General features: G+C 33.4%; 1 protein-coding gene across 1 annotated transcript; it reads left to right on the top strand.

The window, feature by feature from the left end:
• The first annotated feature begins 546 nt into the window (after positions 1–546).
• On the top strand, positions 547–24,724 carry LOC142327892 (sex-regulated protein janus-A-like). The gene is made up of 3 exons (XM_075371248.1): positions 547–619; positions 19,116–19,306; positions 24,473–24,724. Exons 1-3 carry the CDS (start codon positions 547–549, stop codon positions 24,557–24,559), a joined length of 351 nt encoding a protein of 116 aa, XP_075227363.1. The 3' UTR covers positions 24,560–24,724.
• The last annotated feature ends 202 nt before the right edge of the window (positions 24,725–24,926 follow it).

Below are 24,926 nucleotides of genomic sequence, written 5' to 3'. Positions count from 1 at the left end.
ATCAAAAAATAATCATACCTCCCTTAATAGGTACAGTATCGAATCGGTTTAAAGTGGTCGTTAGTCCTCTAAAACTTTTGTCTGAAACAATTTTTGATATGACCCACCCTTACGGCAAGGGATGACCAAAATGTTGCTGGAATTGTAAGAAGAGACTTGTCGTACGCTAAATATGTGAAATTTTTTTTCGCATGCAACCGTTGCAGTATTGAATAAATTTGAAATTTTTCTTTACTTTAAGGGGGAGATCTTTTTTATCCTCTGCTTAGGTGAAATCTACCTCCGCCTTCCGGCGTGTCGAAAGAGCTTTTTTTACTCGTCAAAGTGAACGAAATAATCATTTTTTCTACGGTTCTATTATAACGTACTTTCAACCGATCAAAAGTCTACTCTTTTCAATCGCTGAAGCGGGTACTGTGTAATGTATCAGCCGGTTTTTTACTTTGATTTTTACCCGATTCAGTAGTTAGCAAGAAGAGGTTAATTTGAAAGTACACCGACAGATAATTAAGTTTCAATACTATAATGTTTATCCTTTTATTAATTATGTCAGATTCGGAGGAAGAAAAGTTTTTAAAACCCGTCGATGTTAAAGAAAAGGCAGAACTTATGAATAATGGTCTGTCGCCGTAGAAATTTATTTTTTAATGTATTTTTCGAAAAATTAAAAAAAAATGTATATATATATATATTCTATAAACAATATTTCAATTATTGATTTAAATCATTAATCCCAATATTTTCTCAGCCGTAGAAAAAAATACCCTGTCTGATCCTTTCCTGTCTGATAAATCTAAAAACTCGTTATTTAATTATCACTTCTTAAGGGGATTATGAAATATTCAGATGCATACAGTCGTAACAACAGACTTTTATTTTTTCCGGATGTTGAGGTTTAAAAGAGTATATCGTTTCTATTAAATGCAATTTAAACTTATTCGTGTGGGCTACAGGTGTGCAACTCTCTATAATGGCCATTAATGCGATCTTGCGAAGTTTACGACAATCGCCAAGGCTCGCGTCGTAATTTATTTCGCATTCGCGCATTAATGACTATCATTATAGGATAATTGCATAATATACTATTATCGTCGTACATTAAATCACGGAACACTGAAAACGGCTAGAATTGTATTATTTCCATATTAAGATTACAATGTATCCGAGAGGAAACGAGAGAGAAATTTGTTTTCAGTCATGATGGACGACCCACTGGTAATAAATTCCATTGAATAAATAACTGATACTGCTGCAATTTGAATACGGTAAATTCCTACTTCCAGATGATGAAAATTTATTACTATGTCTTTTTAAAACGAGTAATGTCGTTCCCGTGTACTTCCGTACAAATTCCATGCGATCGGACAAATTCAGGTAATCAAATAAAAAATTAATTTAATGAAAGAGAATTTTTATTTACAGGAGATGCTCAATGCGGTCACCATTTGCCTCCAGGCACACCTGAACACGTCTCAGCGCGTTTGAAAATAACCTCTGAAGCACGAAACGGGTGATGATGCGTTTGAAAATTCAATTCTTTTTTCAGTTCATCGCGGAATGAGAACCGTTCTTTCATTCTTTTCCAAAAATAAATGTCTGTAGATGTAAAATCTGGGAATCACGTCGGCCAGATACGCTTTGAAATGAACCTATCCTCGAAAACTTCACGCGAAAAACTTAGCGAAACATTGGCTCTCCAGCAATTTCTTTCTCGTTTAGTCGGCTGATGAAGTACAGAGTGGTCCAGTGAAACGAGAAATTTTTATAGTAATAGTGGCAGCCCTGAGGAACCGGTAGAAAGATGGAAGTGGCATTCTTCTGTGCGCAACTACCTGAAATTTAGTAATCGTGGACCAGTTTGTCGGTAGCAACGTGCATTTCTCCTGAAGGCATTTTGCAAGAACGGTGATAGCGTGAATACTGCTCAACGGTAATTCCAGTCATTACAATATAGGACGTCATTGTCGCGTTCCATCTTGCCGCTCCATCAAGACGCGGGTTGAGAATCGCGAGGAGATAGGTTCAGCTCTTAAAAGAAACCACCAGGAGGTCACTTTTTGAGTTTCTGGGGCTTTTCAAGGCCGTGGTTAAAGTTTTCTTTAAAATAGAAAAATGGGGAAAAAATGAATCGAATATAACACCTGGAAGCAGGATAATAATCTAATTCTACACTTTTATCACATTCAAATATACGGTACACGGTTTTTAAGCACATTGTGCTTAAAAATATTCGGTTTAACCGAATAAATAATAAAATACCAATACAGATAATATTTTTTAGCGTTATTAGATAAAAACTTAATAAAATGACCTCTTAAAAACGCTATAAACAAATATCGATTAATTTAAATTTCTATGTATACAAAAGCAGATAAGTAATTAGTTTTTATCAATTACCTTCTCTTTCGCCCTTCCAGAGTGTTTTTGGACATCGATCACATCGGACAGCGATCACAACGTGGTGGAAAGCCCTTGCTTTCCACCACGTTGTGATCGCTACTGAAAAAACAACTAAACCGCTTTCATATTCCTTCCACCGACTAACTAGAAAAGGGAACGAACAAGAAATGTTCCATACACATGCGAAGAAAAAAACTACCTTCCACCAGCACGACAGAGTCGGCATCGCAAGAGCGACAGTCCTTTCTCTCTCCCTTGCAGCCTAGCGTGCAGCTTCCTATGTGCGCTGACGTACAACGTCCAAACACCACGCCGCTGGAACTGTGATGCGCACAGTCCCATAAAAATATTTTTGTATTTTTATCATGAACTGGGAATCGGCTACTGACATTAAGCTTAAGGATTATATATTGTACAAGTATAAAGAAAGAAATAAAGAAAAAAGGAGTCGTTATATTAAATCTTATCGGTAATATAAAGTGGAAATAGACGGTGCTGTAGTTCTGCAGTACCGATACGCGTGCCGCCACCTTTTTATTTCATAAATCTATTAATTTTTTTATAACAAATAATAAAAAACTCATATCTAAGCATTGAAACTTGATGTTGCTGATAATCATAAAATTATGTGTGTGTGTGTGTGTGTGTGTGTGTGTGTATATGTATGTATGTGTGTGTGTGCGCGCGCGCGCGCGTGCGTGTGGTTTATATTTGTTTTTAATTTTAAAAATAACAATATCTGAAAAAGATGTTAGTAAAATCGCACCACCACCTCATAAGATGTTCTAAACTAGCGGCTAAGCGGGCATATTGCGTCAACAGGTACCCCCTGTCACCACAAGGAGCGCTAGTATCGCACTCCGCCATCTTGGAAATTCCCTGTAGGAAGTTCCCTTTTCCGTCGTCCTCTTGTACCGAGAAATTTGAAATTCCACACGGTAGCCGATCAAATTATTTTTTTACATTTTAAATATTAATTTTATTTTATTTTATTTTGTTAATATTTCAAAGGTCGGCAGCACTGATGTACAGCTGTTGTAGTCGACTGCTGTGCTGTGACGTCACAGGTGAGCGGTAGAATTAAATAAATGAATAATATTTAAAGCGTAAAAAAGTAACTCGGTCTGGTCGGGTCTCGAACTCGATCGCCAGCTGGACTCGGTACCTAGTGCGTTAAGCGGCTACACCAATCGCCGACCGTACAAGCGAAATTCGTTGTATGTAAGTTGTGTAAATAACATTAGTTTAGTTAGTGCCGACCGTCGCCGCTAGTACCGCCACACCCGCGCGAATTAAATACGGTTTGCGCGCGCGCGCTTTAGTTAGAATCGTTAAATTAAATAAACGAAAAAATATTATATTTAAATAAAATGATAAATATTTTTAATTAATTCGAGTGTGTGTACATGTATGTAAGATGTGCATCAGAAACAACCACAGTTGTAGGACAGCGCAGACACGGATTACTAGCCGCGTGACGGGAAAGTCTTACAACTGTGTGTCAGCTTTTATAAATTACAAACAAATTTTCTGTAATGCTACAGATATGTACATCATTTTTCTAAGCTTACAATTTAAATGCTTATTTATACTAGCAGATCCGGCAATGCTTCGCTATCGCTAGATTTCTGTTTATATATAGATTAAATGAACACGATTTAAAGTTTGATAAAAAATTCACAAAATGAACATTACGGAATTTCACAAAATTTAACCTTTCCCTTTTCCATTTCCCCTTTTCCCTTCCACCATTCCTTTTATCGCCTTTTCCAACTCCCCTTTCCCCATTTTCATTTTACCGAATTTCCTTTCCTTCTTCTCCATTTTCCTTTTTCCTTTCCTTCCCCCATTTCTCTTTCCCGTATTTCACTTTCCCTCTTCTTCCTTCCTTTTCCCTTTTATTTTTCCCATTTTCCCCTTTTCCATTTTTCTCTTCTTCCCTTTTACCTTTTTTTATTTTTCTCTTTTCCGATTTTTCCCATTCATCCTTTTTCCCCGCGCGTAAATCGGTTCAGTAGTTTTTTAGTTTGTAGCGGACACTCATATCGGAAACATTGAAACGGAATCGTAAAATATTTAGTATAGCGTGTGTTGCTTTTACGTCCAACAGATCGCGCTATTTTAAAAAAAATTATGTTTTTACCTGTCACATGTGTAACATCTTAAGGTATATAAATAGCATGAATATAAAAAAACGCGCGTATTCGAATGAAACGTTGTGTCAAAATTTCAAAGCGATCGGTGAAGAACTTTTGGAGATTTAAGGTTTTGAACAAACGAACATTTACATTTTTATTTATATAGATGCTCATTCCATTTATTATTTTTGACAATCGAAATCCCTAAGCGCTTTATTTTTGTATCACCACCTTTTTTATCCGATGACAAATACATATATCGAGTTATTTTAATATTGAGAGGTATAAGCAAAGATTTGTCATCCAAATGTATATTATTTTCGACCAGATTATGGACTGTTCTCCAATATCGCTTTTAAACATCACAACTGTATCGTTCAGTAACGAGAACGATTTACTACCTCCAATATTTATCTACAAAGTACTGAGATTTAGACAAATCATTTCATATATTTATAAATCTCAAACGATTTATATGATGTATATATATATATATATCTTATGAAAAACTGTGGAGCCGTTCTGGAGTAACAGGGACATTAACATACTTATTTATTTTCCACTTCCTGGCGTAATCGGATAATAAAAAAAAACATATATTCTTAACAATTCTTCCAGTTTAACGGTCTGGTGAATCATTTTTCAAAGGTTTAAATTTCAGCTTTGTGCGCATGAATGCATACATATATAAACATGTACGCGTACGCACTCGTACGGTCAAAAAGAAAAAATAAGAAAGAAAAAAGGATCGTTAGTTTTAATATATCTTGTGACTTTGCGTACAGACGGTGTTTTCATCGTCCATTTTATCTTCTTCAAGTGGCGGTATTCATTTATAGTTGAATTTTATTGCTGTTATATCGTGGATTATGAAACGGCTGAAAAAATTAAGTGATACGCGCATACACATGCAGGAAAAGAGAGCGTGTGAAAATTTAACTTTAAAACTTTTAATAAACGTATTTTATGACGTAAATATAAACTTTATTGTTGTGATTAGACAGGTTAAAAAGAGGAAACTCCAGGTCGGAACGGACCGATCAGAGTAGATATTCTGGTTTCGTTTTACCTCGTTAAAATAATATTATTCTTGTAAAAGTTAGCGGGTTATCCATTTTAGATCCGTTCCGTTGTTCATTACCCGTTTGATATACGTAACAATTATATCCTAAAAATAATATTTTATATAACTTATTTAATGCCTATCGTTCGGTTACTGCTCTTTTCATTTTTTTTTTCAAAATTTTACTGTGATTTCGATAAATTATATTTATTTTTAAACAAATATTTTGTGCGGTCAATAACCTTTTTGGTACTTCAAAATATTTTACGATCGTTTCTGCTCAGTATGTTTCAACAAACAAAAATTTCACTACTTACTTACGAGGTCTGATCAGAAAATAACCGAGTTTTACTCTTTTAATTTTTATTACTAATTTGACAGATTATTGGTCCTTGTCCCCTTCAAAGTACTCTCCTCCCCGATTCACACGCTTTTCCCAGCGGTGTTTCCACTTCAGAAAGCAATCCTGGATAGCTTCATTTGAAACGGCCTTAAGATCCTTGAATAATTTGCTTTAATGTCATCAATAGTCTCAAAACGGCATCCTTTCATCGCTGATTTTAATTTCGGAAATAAGGAAAAATCGCAAGCAGCCAGATCTGGCGAGTAGGGAGCTAAGGGAGGACAGACATCTGAATTTTGGAACAAAACTGACGAATTGATAAAGCCGAGTGTGCGGGCGCATCGTCGTGCTGAAAGAACCGTGAGTTATCTCGCCGTAACTCCGGTCTCTTTTTGCGGATTTTTTCACGTAACCGTTATAAAACACCTTCATGGTACGCTCGGTTCACTGTTTCACCTTAAGACGAAAATTCAAAATACTTAATTCCATTAAAATCGAAAAAACAAACAGAGAGCATTTCTTGACAACGGATCGAGACTCATATGCTTTCCTGGGGCGTGGAAATCCTTTGCCGATCCGTTGTGATGATTGAACTTTTGGCTGGATGTCGTAGCCGCAAATCCGGCTTTCATCACCCGTTACGATCCTTCGCATGAATGTTTCATCGTCATCGGCTTGTCCACTCTATGAAAGAACATAGAGTGGACAGACGTCCACTCTATGTTCTTTCTACTGTTCGATCGTAAAACGAGGAAAAAACTTTGCTGTAGCTCGATTCGTGTTCCATTTTTCAGTCAAAATGATACGGCATGATCCAGTCGAGATGCTAACCTCTTCTGCAAATTCTCTGACTGTCGATCGGCGATTTGCACGCACCAGATTGTTGATTTTCGGAAAGCGGTTGACATCATTTGAAGTCGAATTTCTTACCCGGTCGAGGGTTATCTTCGATCGACTGAAGACCGCTCTTTTAAATCGTGAAAACCATTCGTAACATTGCGCACGATCCAGAGCATCGTCTTCGTAAGCTTGTTGCAAAACTTAAAACGTTTCTGTGAAGGTTTATCCCATTTTCACGCAAAATTTTACATCGTATCGTTGCTCCCCGAAAAATCGCTACTAACATTTAAACGCGTTATACTCAAATAACAATAATACGAAAACTAAAAGAGATATCGAAAATTCAAGAACACGCGGTTACAGAGAAGATTATGCGGAACACAATGCTGTCAACTGCACGTTACTTAAAATCTCCATTGGCGCGCGTAATTAAAAATGTTCAGATATCTTCTGAACAGACCTCGTATTTCAAGGAGAAGCCACCTGATATTACCCGGTTATTTTTAAATTTATACTACGAAATCGCTTACAGTGAGGTTGAGGAAGTAACTTTATAACATTTCAATCGTTAATAATTAAAATAATCACAAAATCGTTAAGGCACTGTAAATAAAAATTACCGTTCCATTTAAGCCGTTATTTGTCTGACTTTTGTTATGAATAGACTTTTTTTCGCTTTATGACATAGTTCAGTCGATTGTTATTCATTGATAGTACTATATTACTGTACGTTTTGTATGTATAGAGCTGTTAATAACCTGTTATTAACAAATAAAAAGGAATAAAAAAGTCGAATTAAAAGAATGCTTGAAGTCCATTCGTAACTGAAGAAAAAGTGTGTGTTTCCTTCAGTTGTACGGAATTCTATCTCTGCTACGAGATCTAAAACTTTTCACGATAAGAAGCTTATGTCGGGGAATCTGCACTGCGGTGTTGTCAATTTACGCGGCTGCCGAAGTATCATTAATTTGCCCGTAGATAACCGGCTAGAAGATTCACGTATTCCACCTGGAATGATCGTTCGCTTCAACTACTCCCGGTTCGAATACCTCACGTCTAATAAATGCGGAAATAAAACAACAATAGGTTTGATTAACTATTCACAGCGACCGCTAGCTACCCCGTTGTTAAAATCGGAGAGCCGCATTAAATAATCAAGATCGATAAAAGCTTATTCGGTAAAAGGAATAATAATGCCGGCAGCGTTCGTCCACAAAAACGGATGTTCGGTGGTATATGCGGGTAAATTAACAACTGTTTTGTAGCGATGGTACTCGACAGCTCACGAGCGACCTTGTTCGATAAAAAATAACATGGCGGAAGAAACACAAATATATTCGGACACAACGGAGCGGGAAGAAACGGGATTCGTATACTTCTAATATCAATCGGAGGTATAAGTTTGTTAACCCGAGAACGGACCCGTTTTCTAAAGACTGAACGTATTAGGGCCGCGCGAAGTAACGAAACAAACGTCATATCGGTACGGCACGGCATCATTAGGAATCGTACTTGACAAAATTCATGTCCCGCAATATTTTACACAAGAAGCTTCTCGGCCGCTCTTCAAATAATCATTTTATCCTGCGATTACACACTAACAACGATTACCCGTGTTAATTTTGGAAAAATCGGATGACTCCTCGTTAAGTAACAAAATTTCTTTAACTTTATCCGGTCATTAAATTTGGTGAAACTTTCTATTTTCCCGTCGTTTTTAGTTTAGGAAAGAGAAAAACTATTTCATTACTAAACGTACTAAAATTTCGGTTACAAAATTCTATAAATATGTGTTTGAATCATCTGTAAGTGATTATTTTATTTCTCTGTTTTAGAAACATTTTAACTTAAAAACTATATTTTCTTTTCGACCGTGTATATTAGAGAAGTAAGTTATATACATCTATTTCTTTTCTACTTTAGTCGAATAAGAAGTTAGGAAGACATCTTGCCATTGTTATATGCTATCTTAAGTGGATCGGTTTATATAAATCATTTACTCACGCGTCATGTATTTTTTAATCGACTAAAATATTTTTCTTTGAATCTGTTCACGCGTAATATTTTATCAGATCGATAGAACTTAATAAATTTTGTACAGTGGCGAACAAATTTAACCCACCGGGTTGGTCTAGTGGTGAACGCGTCTTCCCAAATCAGCCGATTTGTAAGCCGAGAGTTCCAGCGTTCAAATCCTAGTAAAGCCAGTTATTTTTACATGGATTTGAATGCTAGATCGTGGATACCGGTGTTCTTTGGTGGTTGGGTTTCAATTAACCACACATCTCAGGATTGGTCGAACTGAGAATGTACAAGACTACACTTCATTTACACTCATACAATATCATCCTCATTCATCCTCTGAAGTATTATCTAAACGGTAGTTACCGGAGGCTAAACAGGAAACAGAAAAAAGTGGCGAACAAATTAATCCGAATACAGTATTATAACAGAAAATTTTATTTTTAAAATAAAAAAATGTTTGATAGTCAAACTTAATAAAATTTAATAGTTTATGTATCCGCCATTGTTTTTGATTCTCATCAATCCTCTTTGACATCGATTCCACTAAAGTAGAAAAATGATTTTTAATTTCTTCATCTCGAAACCAAACCTTTATAAGGTCGGTTTTTGTGCTACAATTCATTTTCCCAAGCCTTCTTTTTAGTACGGCTCATAAATTTTCAATGGGATTCAGGTCGGAAGAGTTTCCTGGCCTCGAGAGCGCACAAATCTTTTGCTTTCTTTGACGTGTGATATGGTGAAAGGTCCTGTTGGAAAACGAGGTCTGGGTTCTTCTGCATAAGTAGGACTATTTTTCTTTGACTTATGTTAACGTATCGGTCCGATTTCATCATCCCATCCGCAGGCATTATTGCTCCTGGCCGTTCATTTGTAAAATATCTCCAAAAAATCTTTTTGGCAGGGTGTTTGGGAGCTTGTTGAAGACGTGCTGGCGTAGTGGAGGCTATTCTCTCCTCTTGGATAAAGAAATGAGTCTCGTCTGAAAAAATAACTTTTTTCCACATCTCAATCTCCATTCTTTATATTCCTTTGCTCATCGAAGTCTTTTTGTCTTCATAACCTGTGTCAGTAACCGCTTCTTTTTAGGTTTCCGAGCGATCCTTCCCGACGCCAACAATCCTCTACGAACTCTCATATCGGAAATCATATCTCTATTAAGGTCAACGGCTGACAATCGTGGATTAATTTTATTTTTTCTTATTAGTAATCTATCCTATGTAGGCGCGGTTTTCTTTTTCCGTCCGCATTTTCCTTTCCTCTTTGGAAAGGCGGAATCTGTTTCCTGAAACCTTTTCACGATTTCATTTATAGTACCTAACCCCACACTACACACTCAGTGGCAATCTGTCTTTGAGTCGTTTGTGTGTGTTGGGACAGAGCAACAATTTTTTACCCTTTCGTGGGGTTATATCCGTTGTATTAACTTGAAACTCACAAGGTGACCAAAAAAATAATTGACGATGAATTATAAAAGCACAAAAATCCTTAATTCTGTTTGCATATGAACTAACAACATAACCTGAAACACTAAACGGCAAGCAGCCTGCCGCAGAATGAAAATTCCCTACAACAGAACAAAAATTCCCTTTGTTCGGATTAATTTGTTCGCTACTGTATCATCTGATAGATAATGACCTAGAAGGGAAAGTATTGTAATCGGTCTGATTTTGACATATGCGGTTTTCACCGAATCTTGACGTTTTGATACGTAAGGAACCCAAAAAACCGGATGGAAATTCTCTGAATGTTAATATTCGTACGTACGTGTGTTTGTTCGGTGTCGGTCTCTGAGTTACCTTATGTCTCCAGAACTACTGGACCGATTTTCACCAAACTTGGTCAGATACTTCTATATATGGGGCATTGATGCCATTAGATTTTCAACTTAAAAGGTCGACGGGGTGAGGCCGTAGACCAAAGTCACCCTCACTATCTCGAGATTTTGCCTAATTAAGGTCGTATTTTTCTTAGGCGTATTTATTAACGATTAAAAAGCACAACGACGGTTAAACTTTTGCACAGGTGAACGGTTGAATTAAATTAATGAATAATATTTAAAATGTACAAAGGTAACTCGGTTTGGTTTGGTCTCGAATTCGATCGCCCGGTCGACTCTATACCTGTTGCGTTAAGCCTCGCGGCTACATCAATCTGCCGACCGTACAAGCGAAATTTCTTTTATGCAAATTGTGAAATTACTTTAGTTTAGTTAGGACCGCCACACCCGCGCGAATTAAATACGACATGCGCGCCCCCTTTAGTTAGAATCATTGAATTAAATAAACGTAGAAATATTATTTAAATAAAATGACATTTAAAGCCGTAACACGGCTTTAGCCGCACGAAGGGAAATTTCTACAACTGTGTTTTCAGCTTTTTTCCCCTACAGTTAAACATTTTTCAGACGCCCTTTCTGTCATTTTCCATTTATTTCGTACGACGTTTCTCTGATGAGAATCGTGTTTGTGGTTTTACCCGTATTTTTTTAGAATATAAATTTGAAACCTTCATGAAAAGAGTAAAGTGTAAATGAAAGGTCTTTCATTTATTTTTTATATAATTAAGGAAAAACGTTTAATTTGACTCTTTTGTTAATAAATAGCTTTCGAACGATAAGTATTTACGATATTTCATTAATGTTGCTATTAATGTAATATAATCAATAACCGGTTAGAGGGGCTATAAGTAAAAATAGTACAATACTGGTACTGATATAACTAGCTGATAAAATAATCGATTAAAGGTATAATTAGGTGTGTAAAGTTGACATAGCGTCTTGCTATATTTTCTCTTTAGTTGTAGTAGCGTTAAGTTTCAGGGATAATATTTAGCGCAAACCTCTTCCCTACGCCTGCCTGATTCTCATCTTACCATCTCGTACACTCGTACCTGTGTCGCCGACTACTACCTTTTGACGTTACACATTCAGGAGTCAATTTCATCCTTTGAATTATGCAAAGATTTGGTACGCTATTCCTTTATAACGCATAACAACTCTATTATCGTTTGTAATTATCATTTTCAATATTTAATTTATGCAAAGAACAAGAACATTTTGTTACCAGAAGTTCAATTCCCCTTACGTGTGTTTTTTTAATATATCTGTATAATGGAATATTATTTTTTTTATCTCGATTATTAAAAAAATATTACCGATCTTTACAATTAAAACTCAATAATTTTTACAACGTGGAATAATAATAATCTTTATTTCTTTCCTTCAAACATATTATTTCAATTCGTTAATATTTTATTGATTTTATTTTACAACAGGATTATTTGTGACGGTACTTCTAATCCTATTTCGTATTTGATGTAATAAAAAAATTTAGATAGGCTGAAAATTGAGATCAGGAATACATCCGCAAGTATTTACGTGAATACTTTTTTTTATTAACGGCAATCGATGCTAATCCTTGTGATTTTGATTGATATTTAAATCGATTTGTTTTCGACAACGGTAAAATTGTTGTATTAATTTATGTCCTTCGGCAGATCAAACGTACTTTAAAATAGGTTACGTATTCATTTGTAAATACTTCTGGAAAAATAACACAGATCAATTTTTATCGGTTTATAACTTTGAGAAATCATAAACGATCTCTCAAATATCGCGTATATGAACGAATATATTTAAACCGTTATTTCTGCCGGTTAAACAAAATTTATTCGTAAATTATCACAAGAGACCGCTTTAAAATGAATATCTTTCGGTAAGATTCTTCAAGATTTAAAATTTGAAATCGTATCGTGTAAGAACTGTACAACAGACAAACCGAAAGGTCGTAATTATTGCAATCGGCTTCCCAAAAACATCGTCGATAGGTAGGTAGGTAGAACCCACCGGGTCGGTCTAGCGGTAAACGCGTCTTCCCAAATCAGCTGATTTGGAAGTCGAGAGTTCCAGCGTTCCAAGTCCTAGTAGCCGGTTATTTTTATACGGATTTGAATACTAGATCGTGGATACCGGTGTTCTCCTCATTCCTGGAGGCTAAACGGGAAAAAGAAAAGGTGTAGGTAGGTAGACCCGATTTGTATTTCACGTTAAACGAGGCACGGTTTTATTTTTTTAGGCGTGTTAATTCACACAATACCAGGTATCGGTCGACTGAAAATTCTCACCGGATGTTTGAGCTTCCACTTTACGATTAGAAAATCGGTATTTATGATGTTCTGTTTGTGGTGATCGTATAGCGAGGTCGATATTTTTTGACCGAAAGTGTACCGTACAATGTTTGAAGAATTCTACACTCTGAAAACAGATTGTGAAAAAGAGTACGGCTTCTTTCATCGAACAAGACGGAACAACAGATGCCACATATCAAAAAGATACACTAGCACGCGTTCATGCGGCATTTTACAGAAGAGTAACGGTCAGTAGAGGGCGGTGTCAACCGCGTTCCCTACATTCGTGTAGTTGCGATATTTTCGTTAGCTATTTGAAGAATAGAATGTATGAATCAAATCCCCACGTTATCGATAAACTGAAGGCGAGCATTTAACAACAACGTTTCACGTCACGTGATTCTCAATATGATCAGTCGAGCACAATAATGTTTCGCTTCACAGGGAGTTCACTTCTAATGTATTTTGTACAAATGTGGTAAATATTAAATTTTTGTTTATGTAAATATAAAATTTAATTAAATTTACTCTTTTATTTTATTTTCCAGTCTAGATAGTCCTATAGCTGTAGAAAGGAAAGTATTGTAATAGGTTTAATTTGGGCATATACAGTTTTAACCGGATCTTGACGTTTTGATTCCTAAGAATCCCAAAAAACCGGATGGAAATTTTCCTGGTGTTCGTATGTACGCGGGCGCGTGTGTGTGTTTTCGATATTGGCCTGTAAATCACCTTATATCTCCGGAACTACTGGCTCGATTTTCACAAAACTCGGTAGATTATTTCTATATATCGGGCGTTGATCCCCTTAAATTTTCAATTTAAAAGTTCCAGGCTGTAGAACAAGGTCGCTGTCAGTATCTCGAGATATTGCCTAATTAAGGTCGTATTTTTCTTAGGCGCATTTGTTAACGATTAAAAAATAACAGTACTTGCAAAACTTTTGCGCGGGTTAGCGGTAGAATCAAATTAACGAATAATATTTAAAATGTAAAAAGGTAACTCGGTCTGGTTGGGCCTCAAACTCGATCCCCCGATCGATTCGGTACCTGGTACGTTAAACCTCGCGGCTACACCAGTCTGCCGACCGAACAGGCGAAATTTGCTTTATGCACGTTATGAAATTACATTAGTTTAGTTAACGCCGACCGTCGCCGTTAGTACCGCCGTACCCGCACGAATCAATTACTCTATGCGCGCGTCCTTTAGCGTTAGAATCGTCGAATTAAATAAACAAAAAAAAATATTATACTTAAATATAATGATAAATGTTTTAAATGAAGTTGTGTGTAAGCTTTAGCCGCGTGACGGGGAAGTCCTACACGACTGTGTTGTCGGCTTTTTATCATTTCGTTCATAAAATGTTACGTGTCGCTACTGTGTTTAGCGATTTGAAGATGAACGTGCGCGGGGATATTTAGGATACGGAATAAGCGGATGAAAAATAGAGATTGCAGTCTTGTTTACGGTGTTGTTTTCCGTACCGCTCTATGACCGTGATTTTCTCTGAACGAGTCGCACAGGAAAAGAAATAGAATAGAAACGCATAAAATCAGTATTGGTGTCGGCACTCGTGAACTTTCTTTCGATGCGTTTGTGTTTGTATAATATTCGGTACGTGTGTATTGCGTATAGTGGATTATGTTGCGGCGCGGCGGCGATGTGATAACCAAAAATTGCCAACCCGACCTACTGAATCGTTACTTTGTCAACCGCACACGGATTGAATTGCGAAACGTTATTGCTGAAAACACGTCTTAGTTTGCCGTCTCATTCGACGACAATTTTAACTTTTTCTACCCGTAAACTGAGGTCGTGACCTTCTCTTGTTACGTAATCGTCATCACATCCTTTCCTTTATCTCGCTTCACTTCACCGCATATCTCCTCCCTTTTACTGTTTCCATGTCGAATGAAAAAAATATATACTTAATCCTAATAAAATCTTAAATATAATGTAAATTACTGAGAATTATATTTTTTTATTGATGTCCAGATCAGATGTATCTATGACGATTTTGTCCTAAAAAAAAAAAAATGGAAAAAATTGAGTTTATTGTGAATAAGAAATATATGAGCTAGACTCGGTTCTTTTTTTTTTTAATATTTTATTTGAGCGAGTATTGAAGAATAAATTTCTTAAAATAAACGATACCTTAACCAAAAAGAAATTCTCAAAAATTCTGAATGAAACTTTACACTTTACATCTACATTTTCAGTATCTTCAAAAAAAATCCATACAGTTACTGAAATTAGAGAAAAAAAACATTTTAGCCTTTACTAAAATCGTTTACAAATTCGAAAACTAAATGGAAATCATCTCTTACAATTTTTTTTTTTTTTTTACTTACAATGGTAAAATTCTACAGAGCGACGTAATCGGGTGACAATACAATATCCCATTTTTATTTAAAAATATTTCTATATTATTTACAGAATATAGTAAGTAAGTATATTTCAGGTTAGAAGATTAGCTTTCAACAAAAAGAAATAATAGAGAATAGCATCAAACTATTTATATATAAATTAAATAAAATGAAATTCAACCTTACCAACAATTCGTCCATCCTCTTGAAAAGTTATTCTTCAATTTGAGATCATTAGATTTTATGTAGAATATAAATTAACGACGTCATATAAAGTTAGTCATGTCTGTTATGTAAGGGTAGATAATGTAGATAATTTGTTGTGATTTTAACATATTATAAACTTATATTCTACATATTTTAATTCTAATGATCTCAAATTGAAGAATAGCTTTTCCTGAGGACGGTCGAATGACCGAAATGCTCGAAAAGAGAACGCGGACGAATTGTTGGTAAGATTGAATTTCATTTTATATTTATATAAATAAAATTATTTACTAACTGTGGCACGCTTAAAAAAACTTAGCATCAAACTAGTCAACCGAATGGTGAAGCAAAAAAAAAGAATAAAATTGTTTTGTCAAATTTATAACGTTTAGAAATTGCACTTAAAAAATTTTTGGAAATTATTTTAAAAGATGATGCGCATCATAAGTCAATAATCTTGACATATGTTGTTACGGTTATCGTATCAATAAACAAAAAAAAGTGTAGTTCTACCGTAGTTTTTAAATTTTACCATCTTTTTGTTGTAATAATAATAACAATAATGTTTTTTTTCCTGGCTAAAAATTTTAGGAACTTTTTTGTTTCTTCCCCCCGCAAAAGTTTGAAAGTTTTTCACCTGGAAAAACTCAAAATAGCAGCAAATATTGGAAATTGGAAAATAGCAAGGAAACTCGATAAAACACTAACATGATGTTTTTAACATTCATGAACTAACGGTCATTTTAAAAATTCTCATATTACCATATTTTACATATTAAAAATATTACAAGCGTTATTGCTTATAATTATAAATATAATCTAACCAAAATTAACCTATGCCCGCTTCGTTCGCTTACCTCGACTAACTAACAAGTAATGTTTTGATTATTTAAATAATAAATAATTGCAATAATTACTGAATTTATTATTTAAATACTCACAAAACATTCCTGTTAATTAGTCAGGGTTAGCGAGCATATTTTAAGTTTGATTAGATTATACTTATAAAATAAATCTGGCACTGTTGGTATTATACAATTTATATAAAAGTATAGTATCCGGTTACCAAAAATTGTGAGTATTGACTATCCAAGCGCTTTCGGGTTATTCCTCCGTCATCAGTGATTAGCGATTAATTATGAATTTTATAGTTGTGCGTATAAAATTTTTCTATTAACGGAAATTAAAATGAAAATAAAATTTAAAATTATTATGTTCGTAACAGTCGATATTATAATAATTAAAATTCGTCAACGTTAAAAGAAAGACGTCTTGTAAAAATTTTATTTTCATTTAAATTTCCATTTAAAAAAATTTATATGCACACTATGAAATTCATAAATCCCTGATGATGGAGGAATAATCCGAAAACGCTTGGATAGTCAATAGTCACAATTGCTGGTAAGTGGATACTCTATTTTTGTATGAATTATATCGGGTCGGGTTATTTCTTCGGCCTGGTTATTGTTAATATCAATATTATCTGCTGCTCTGAGTTATTTCCAGGTGAAAAACTTGCAATTTTTTTGGTGGGAGAAACGAATATGCACCAGATTTTAATACGAAAATTCAAAAAATTACTTATTTCCGTAATTAGTTTGGTTAGTTCAGTAAAGTTTAGGTTAAGGATAACTTAGCCGACCTCCGTGGCGCGAGTGGTAGAGTCTCAGCTTTTCATCCGGAGGTCCCGGGTTCGAATCCCGATCAGGCATGACATTTTCACACACGCTACAAATCATTCATCTCATCCTCTAAAGCAATATCTAACGGTAGACCCGGAAGTTAAAAATAAAGGTTAAGTATAGGCAGGTTGGTTGAAGGAAAGTCTCTTACCGAGTACTCCATGCGTACTACTTTCGTGGTGTTTAGTTACCAGCGATTATTTTGTGCATGTGTACCTAAGGGCTTATAAAGAATCATACGAGTTCGGAAAACTTTTCGTTAAGGGAAAAACGAGTTGTGGTTTCAGGTACATTGTAAACAAATCAACATAACCTACGAACGTCCTCCAAATCTGGACTTGTTAACGTCCGGCAGATTTGGTGGTATTTAGTTTCTAGTAGTAGTAGTGGTAGTACAATTTCTAGTGTATACGACACTGTTTTTGCGACTCGTTTGCTTGAACGTAGTAGGACTTAGAGAATTTTTTTTAAGTCCTGCGTGAGGATTATTCAGGGAAAAGACTTTTTCCCTATATCTTTGTGCCAGGGGCCCCGCCCTCAAAACCCTTTGGGTTCTATGCCCGTCTCCCCCTTATTTTTTCCTTGGAGACCTCCCTCCCTTATTAGATTGGCAGTGCTGCCCGTCTTGCGGACAAACTGCTGTCTGGTGGGCGTTTTTGCATTGGATGGGTGGCCTGTCAGGTGATGTGGCGTGCCTCCGCCGGCCTCTGCTTTAGATGTTGGAGTCCAGGTCATAGGGCCAAGTTCTGTAATGGCACAGATAGAAGCAGCCATTGTTTCACATGTGGTAAGGCCGACCGTATATGTAAAGATTGTAAGCAGGAACCTTGATGTACAACCTGCAGGTTGCACGGTCATGCACCTGGAATTTGACAATTTAAAGTCAGTACAAGAGAATACGGACAAAAAAACATTACCTTCCTCGCTACCGGTATTAAATGTTTTGATAAAATTTATTAATTTTTTGATTTTACATTTTAAAATCGTAAGTCAAAAACTACAATAAAGCGACACTGCATTTACAATCAGCGCAGTGAACAGTATACAGTATACACCAAGATTATTGACTTTTGAGTGCACGTCGTCTTTCTAAATAAATACCAAATTTTTTTCTACATTTAGTATCGCTTACCTTTCTTAGCGTCATTCTTTTATCACTTATTACACTGGTACTTTTAAATCTCTGTCAATCTATCTTTATATAGTGTTTAGTCAATACCTCTCCCTATATCTGACATCTTGCCTTATCTAGCCTTCTTCTTGTTTACTTGTTATTAACAGTTTTCAATAAATTGAGGTTTTTGAAAAGGACTCCCGCTTGATTGTTGATCTGTTCATTTTTTATCATTTTACTGTTATTTTTTTAATTTAAAGATTTCTAGATATTCTAAAATCATCATTCTTCTTCCTTTAACACATTTATGAATTAGTTTCATTGATTCTTACATTTTCTTCAGGGTATGTCCATCTTTTATTAATTGCGTTGCATAATTAGAATTTTTTTTTATTTTATTTTAAAAGATCTCTTGTACATTGTCTAAATTTTCTTCCAGTAATATATATATATATATATGTATTCTATTTTTTTCTATATTACCATTACAAATTTGTTTTTGTGTATTAGATAAGCAGTAGTAGTAGTAAATGAAAGCAGTACTAAACTTAGAAACTATAATAATCTTAGCATTAAAGATAATAATAATTATCTTAACAATAACAATTGTAATTACAAAATAGTTCCTTTTTTGCATTTTTAGTACCATATTGTTTAAACAACATCTTATTATTAAAATAATGTAAAACAGTCTTCAGTTTAGAATTTAAAATAACTATTTTTAAAAATCTGTTAAAACAGTTTTAATATTTCAAACTCAGATGCGTTTTTCATTATTTAAATTTATTTAACATTAATTTATACTAATATAGTATTTCATATTAAACAAATAACATTAAATTGTGTACATAAATTTTTTTTTTTTTTTTTAATTCTAGCTGATATTTTTGATGAGACAGTATTGAAGTTAAAACCGTTGGGGTTGGGTTCAAAATGTCTTGGTGGCGGTCGTATCACTCATACACCTAAAGAAAAGAAGATCAATGTATTTGGACACTCTCAGGTACTGTATGAGGATATTGTCTAATTTTTTTTTTTAATATTTAAATTTGAATATTCTATATAAAACAGAAACAGAGATAATGCTGACATTCTGTTTTACTTAATTAAAGATTAATAATATCTGAATTTTTTAAATTCAAATATTTTATTGACCTCCAGATGAAAGGCCAAGATGCTACTACTCTGCCACAAACTCGTTCTGTTTTAGTAACAATTCTCGGATAGAAATTCAGTCCATTAAATTTGTTATTGTTAAATCATGTGGCACCCAAACATAAATTTTTTGTAACTAACCGTCTAAAACAGTTTAAAACTGTTTTGTATTAAATATTTAATTTGTTTCTGATATCATGAGCATTAATGTACGGTCTTCCTCAGTTTTTTCCATGATTTCATTGACTTTTTCCAGTTATTGGCTGACCAGATGGAGGTGCATTATTGACATCAAAAATTTCAGATTGAAAACATTTGAACAATTTTGCATCTCACGTATGGCAACATATCATTTCCATAAAAATTAAAAATTTTTTTAGCAGCATGACTTGCATTCTTCCCTTTTCTGAAATAAAATTTGAAAATATACGTTTAATTTCTTCTTTATTTTCACTCTTTTTCAAGAGGAAATACTTTTATAAAAATAAACTAATATAATCATAACCTTTTTTTAAAAGTACTTACATTCTTTTGAAAGTTAAATATCACTAAGCATTGTCAGATTTGAAAAATATATAACGTTAAGAGAGTTATGTGACCTAAAGCCAATCTACCAGAAGAATTGGAAAAAATTTTTCCTAAACTCATGCTTCATTTCATTAGGTTAAAAAAGTTCAATTGTCCAAGGCAAGTAAAAAATTTTTTTTTGTCTTCAGTCATTTGACTGGTTTGATGCAGCTCTCCAAGATTCCCTGTCTAGTGCTAGTCGTTTCATTTCAGTATACCCTCTACATCCTACATCCCTAACAATTTGTTTTACATATTCCAAACGTGGCCTGCCTACACAATTTTTCCCTTCTACCTGTCCTTCCAATATTAAAGCGACTATTCCAGGATGCCTTAGTATGTGGCCTATAAGTCTGTCTCTTCTTTCAACTATATTTTTCCAAACGCTTCTTTCTTCATCTATTTGCCGCAATACCTCTTCATTTGTCACTTTATCCACCCGTCTGATTTTTAACATTCTCCTATAGCACCGCATTTCAAAAGCTTCTAATCTTTTCTTCTCAGATACTCCGATTGTAGAAAATTTCAAATTTTAATAAAATAATAAATTCTTAAAATAAAGTAATAGAATTTTTATTAAAAAAAAAAAAAAAACTTACAGGTCGGTTATGAATCAAGCCAATGTGCCAATTTCTACAAACATTCTGACCTATTTTAAGAAAGTTTAAGTCAAAAAGTTATCAAATTAAAGTAAAAAAATAATAAAATATCTTTGCCATTAATAATCTACAGAAACCAGAAACATACAGAATAAGATTTAAATTGGCAGGTTTGAAATAGAGTTATGCAATCTTAAAACCACCATCTATCTACAGAATATGAAGAGACTTTTTCCCCCATTCTAGTATGTATATCTATGTTTGAATGGTTGTTAAGTATCGTGTTATTATAGGTCTGAAGAGGATGAATTTATAACTATGAAATTAGATTTGATAATTCATCTATATAGGGAAGTTAACACTGATGCTATTAAATTTTTATGAAAATTGAAAAAGTAAGTAGGATAGTTTCTCTTTTATCCACGGTGGAGTTTAATCCAGCCAGAAACATTTTGCAGCTATGTTGCCAGCTTTTCGTTGATTAAAATATGTAATTTTTTTTAAATTTATTTCTTGTGCAAGAATTCAAAAAAGTGTGAAGATTTTATTCATGTAAATCACATAATAATCCGGTTACTGATAAATTGGATTTATTATTATTTACTTAATTTATCTTTAAAAAGATTACATCATTGCATCCTCAGGGTAGGTCCCAGAGGTAGATCCTCAGGAAGGTATGATTATGGTGGTTTTTGTTGGTAATTAATTGCAATTCACTAGACAGCATATTTAACAAAATTATAATACAATTTAACGTAACTATATTACAAAAAAATAAACAGCACAGATAATCTCCATGTCCATTTTCATTCTCCTTTTCTCCCTATTAAACTTGAGTTCCTCACATGTTGACATATCTCCTTTTATATTGTTTATAATTTTTACTCTTTTTGCAAAATCTATAGATTCTTTTAGCGATGTTAATTTTTTAAAAAAATAATAAATTGCATTGCAAGTATCATCACTGTTAATTTAATTTTGAAATGTTTGTATTACATTTTTTAATATAGTTACATTGTATTATAATTTTATTAAACTTATTGTACATTGTGTTGCAATTAATAATCTTCATCCAAAAACCTTGCCACTAGGAAGGTCTTACATTTAATTAGCCCAGAATTTTTACATGTGCTTGTTTGTTCAGATTCCACTTGTGCCTTGCAGGCGATTTGTGATGTGTACTCTAGACACCGTGTCATCTGTGAGATTTATTGTGTTATTTCACAAATGACTAAATATATTACAGCAGTGAGCTTCTGCTGGATCCCCATCCATATAAGAATTTCAGGCTATGAGCGCTCAGATAGTGCAGTGAAAGAGGCTTGTTTTCAGCCTACTTTTACCAATTATATAGCTTCTAATGATCTTGTCGGTTTCCTGAAGAGGGTAGCTCATGATGAGTGGCAATGTGAATGGGAGAATACCATGAACAATAAACTTCGCTCAATTAAGAACAATGTTTTACTGTGGAGCTCCTCATGCAGAAATAACCGTCAACAGGTTATTATCTGCCGTTTATTAATAGGACACACTAGGCTCACTCATGGATATCTGATGATGCAAACAGGTGCACCCCTTTTCTCACTGTCAACTAACAGTGCACCACATCCTTGTGGATTGTATCTGTTACAAGGAATTGCATCATAAGTTTCATTCAGTAGCTAACATGCAAACTATTTTAGGAGATAATGAAATTTTGCTATTTTATGTTTTATAATTTCTTAAGGCAGTCTGTTTATATTCAAGTATTTAAATTACTGTAGGGTGTTTCAGTCATTTATGCCATTTGTCGTAAAACAGTTGGAAATTTTATTTTAATTTACATACATAATATGATTTATTTTTTCCTTTTTTTTTATTACATCAAATATATCGTGTCCGGGCAATAATAATGCGAAAGCATTTTTCGCTTAAAAAAACCCACAACATCCATCAAAAACCACCTTAAAAACATACCAAATTAATAATTATCTTAGTATAAATGTAGCATATATAAAAATTGCTATTTGAATCAGCTGATTTATTTTCAGTTGTTGAATTTTTTCTCAGATAATGCATTTGACATAAGTTTAAGCTGTCAATTTACATTATAAACTGAAAACTGCTTACAAATAATCACATTATTTTTTTATCTTATTTGTTTTTTAAATTTATAACGTAGCCTTTAACGATGTAATTTATATAAACTATTACCAATCAGAAAAAAAATTATTTAAAAAATCTTTATTAAATGTGCTTCTAGCTAATTTTTTTTTTGTATCTCCAAAAGAAAAATTTATTAGTATTTTCAAAAATAATAAAATTTTAATGAGGTGATTTGTAAAGGTTAATAATATTGATGTTTAGAATGATTTGTGTGTATACTTTAGCAGTGAGATGATGTTTACAAAGACCTTTCAATGTATAGTACCTTTGGATTTATACATTATTATTTGTATGTTCCTGGGTTATTTATTAGTAATTTTGCTTATCATTAGTTTATTGCATGATGTTATCTATCTTATTTTATTTTTAGTTTTGAAAGCAACACAATAATCACTCCTAATCTTGGTAATCTAGTATGAATATTATTTGATAATGTTATTAGTATTACGTAATTCCTCCATTAGATATTTTTTTATTATGTTTCACATATAACAAGAATCATTATATATAATAATAGATGTTCAACCTTTAATTACATGTAGTAGATACTTTGTGTCAAGTTCTCCATGTATTGTATAACCTGACAAAAGAAATTCCGTGAAAAAGTTTTCAGTAAGTATCTATGAGAAGCTTCATATTTGTACTGTAATATGTATAAGGGTTTTAGGCATAAGGATATTAGAGATGGTTTTCTTTCTTTCGATATATATACTTATACAAGGTGAACAGCAAGACAAATTTTAATCATTTGAGAAAAATAAGCAACAGAATTTCACATTTCCTCAAAATTTGAAAATTATAAACTATTCATTGAAGAACAGTAATATCTTTTGAAGGCATATTTGTGTACAATAGATATGGATTGATTTTTTTTTTCCTTATGGTGCAATCAACCCTAAGTTAGGATTGCAATTTTTTATGTTTGTGAAGATTTTATGTGATGTCTTGAGCTGCCTTTGTGATGGAGTAAAATCTGATCAACTCAGCATATGCCAATACAATAATTTGCCTGTATGTGTTTCACTCACTCCAAAAAATTTACTCAATATTTAACTATTAATTAGCGATAAAACTTATCATTTTATTTTAATTAAAAATAAACATTTTTCTGTAAATACAAAATTGTGGCATTACAATACTGCAGCCGACCAGTGAGTGATCTTATATGGAATTGAAACACAAATATGACGATTTGGAAACCGCAATTATCCTCCAACATGTGATTCAAATGATTCCAAAACCACTAAATAAACAATTTTCAGTTAAATAAACAGTTAAGTAAGATTCAAAAAGCAGATGAAAAAGGAATTTCAAAGGAGGAGCACTGTTTGAATAGAATTAAGTTTAAAGAAATAAGTTTTGCTAATAGTTTTTAATGTGGAAAGAAAAACAGAGCACCACAAGAAAAAAAGCCAAAACCATCCTAAGAAAGTTAAGTTAATATTTAGAAGAAAAGAAACAAAAAAGAAATGATATTAGCTTGGTTCTAGTAAGGCTTTGAAAAAAACAAAAAAAACTTATGATAAATCTACACCACATTATTATTATAATAATATTTACATTCCTAATAATTTTTTTTAAATATTTAAAAAGATATTCACTTGATCATCAATTACATTTTTTAAATTAATTTAAAATTAACTTTTTCAATTTACAGCAAGTATTTATATTTTTCTTATAATCACAAATTTTTTTTCTTTCAGGGTTTTGGTAAAGCAGATCATCAAATCACAGTTGGCTTGCTTAAGAAATTTTACAAGGATTATGAAATAACTATTTCAGATGAATAAAGATTTGCTGGTTGCTGATAATTTTGTTTTAATGAAGCTATATACAGTTTCAATTATGTACAAACGTAGCGTAACATAGTTTCTTCAGTTCAGCTTACATATCCTTTAAAAAATTTTGTTTATAAAAATCTTAATAAATAATTGGCTTATATATTTTATTTATTACCCTTTGTGTGTGTATCTTTTATTAATGAAATTCTACATACAAAAAAGTAGGAAAAATTAAAATACATAGCATTGTCATGTATTCCTTCTAAAATTGCATTTTGTTAATTTGATTGTATATCCCAGTTGTAACCTGATTTGATACTGTCACTCCTGAAAATGGTTTAACCATTATTAAGAACATCAAACACTCCATACCAGA

The sequence above is a fragment of the Lycorma delicatula genome, chromosome 7 (assembly GCF_047948215.1).
Source record: "Lycorma delicatula isolate Av1 chromosome 7, ASM4794821v1, whole genome shotgun sequence".
Taxonomy (NCBI): domain Eukaryota; kingdom Metazoa; phylum Arthropoda; class Insecta; order Hemiptera; family Fulgoridae; genus Lycorma; species Lycorma delicatula.
The sequence above is the reverse complement of the archived record's forward strand: the minus strand, read 5'-3'. Positions and strand labels throughout refer to the sequence as shown.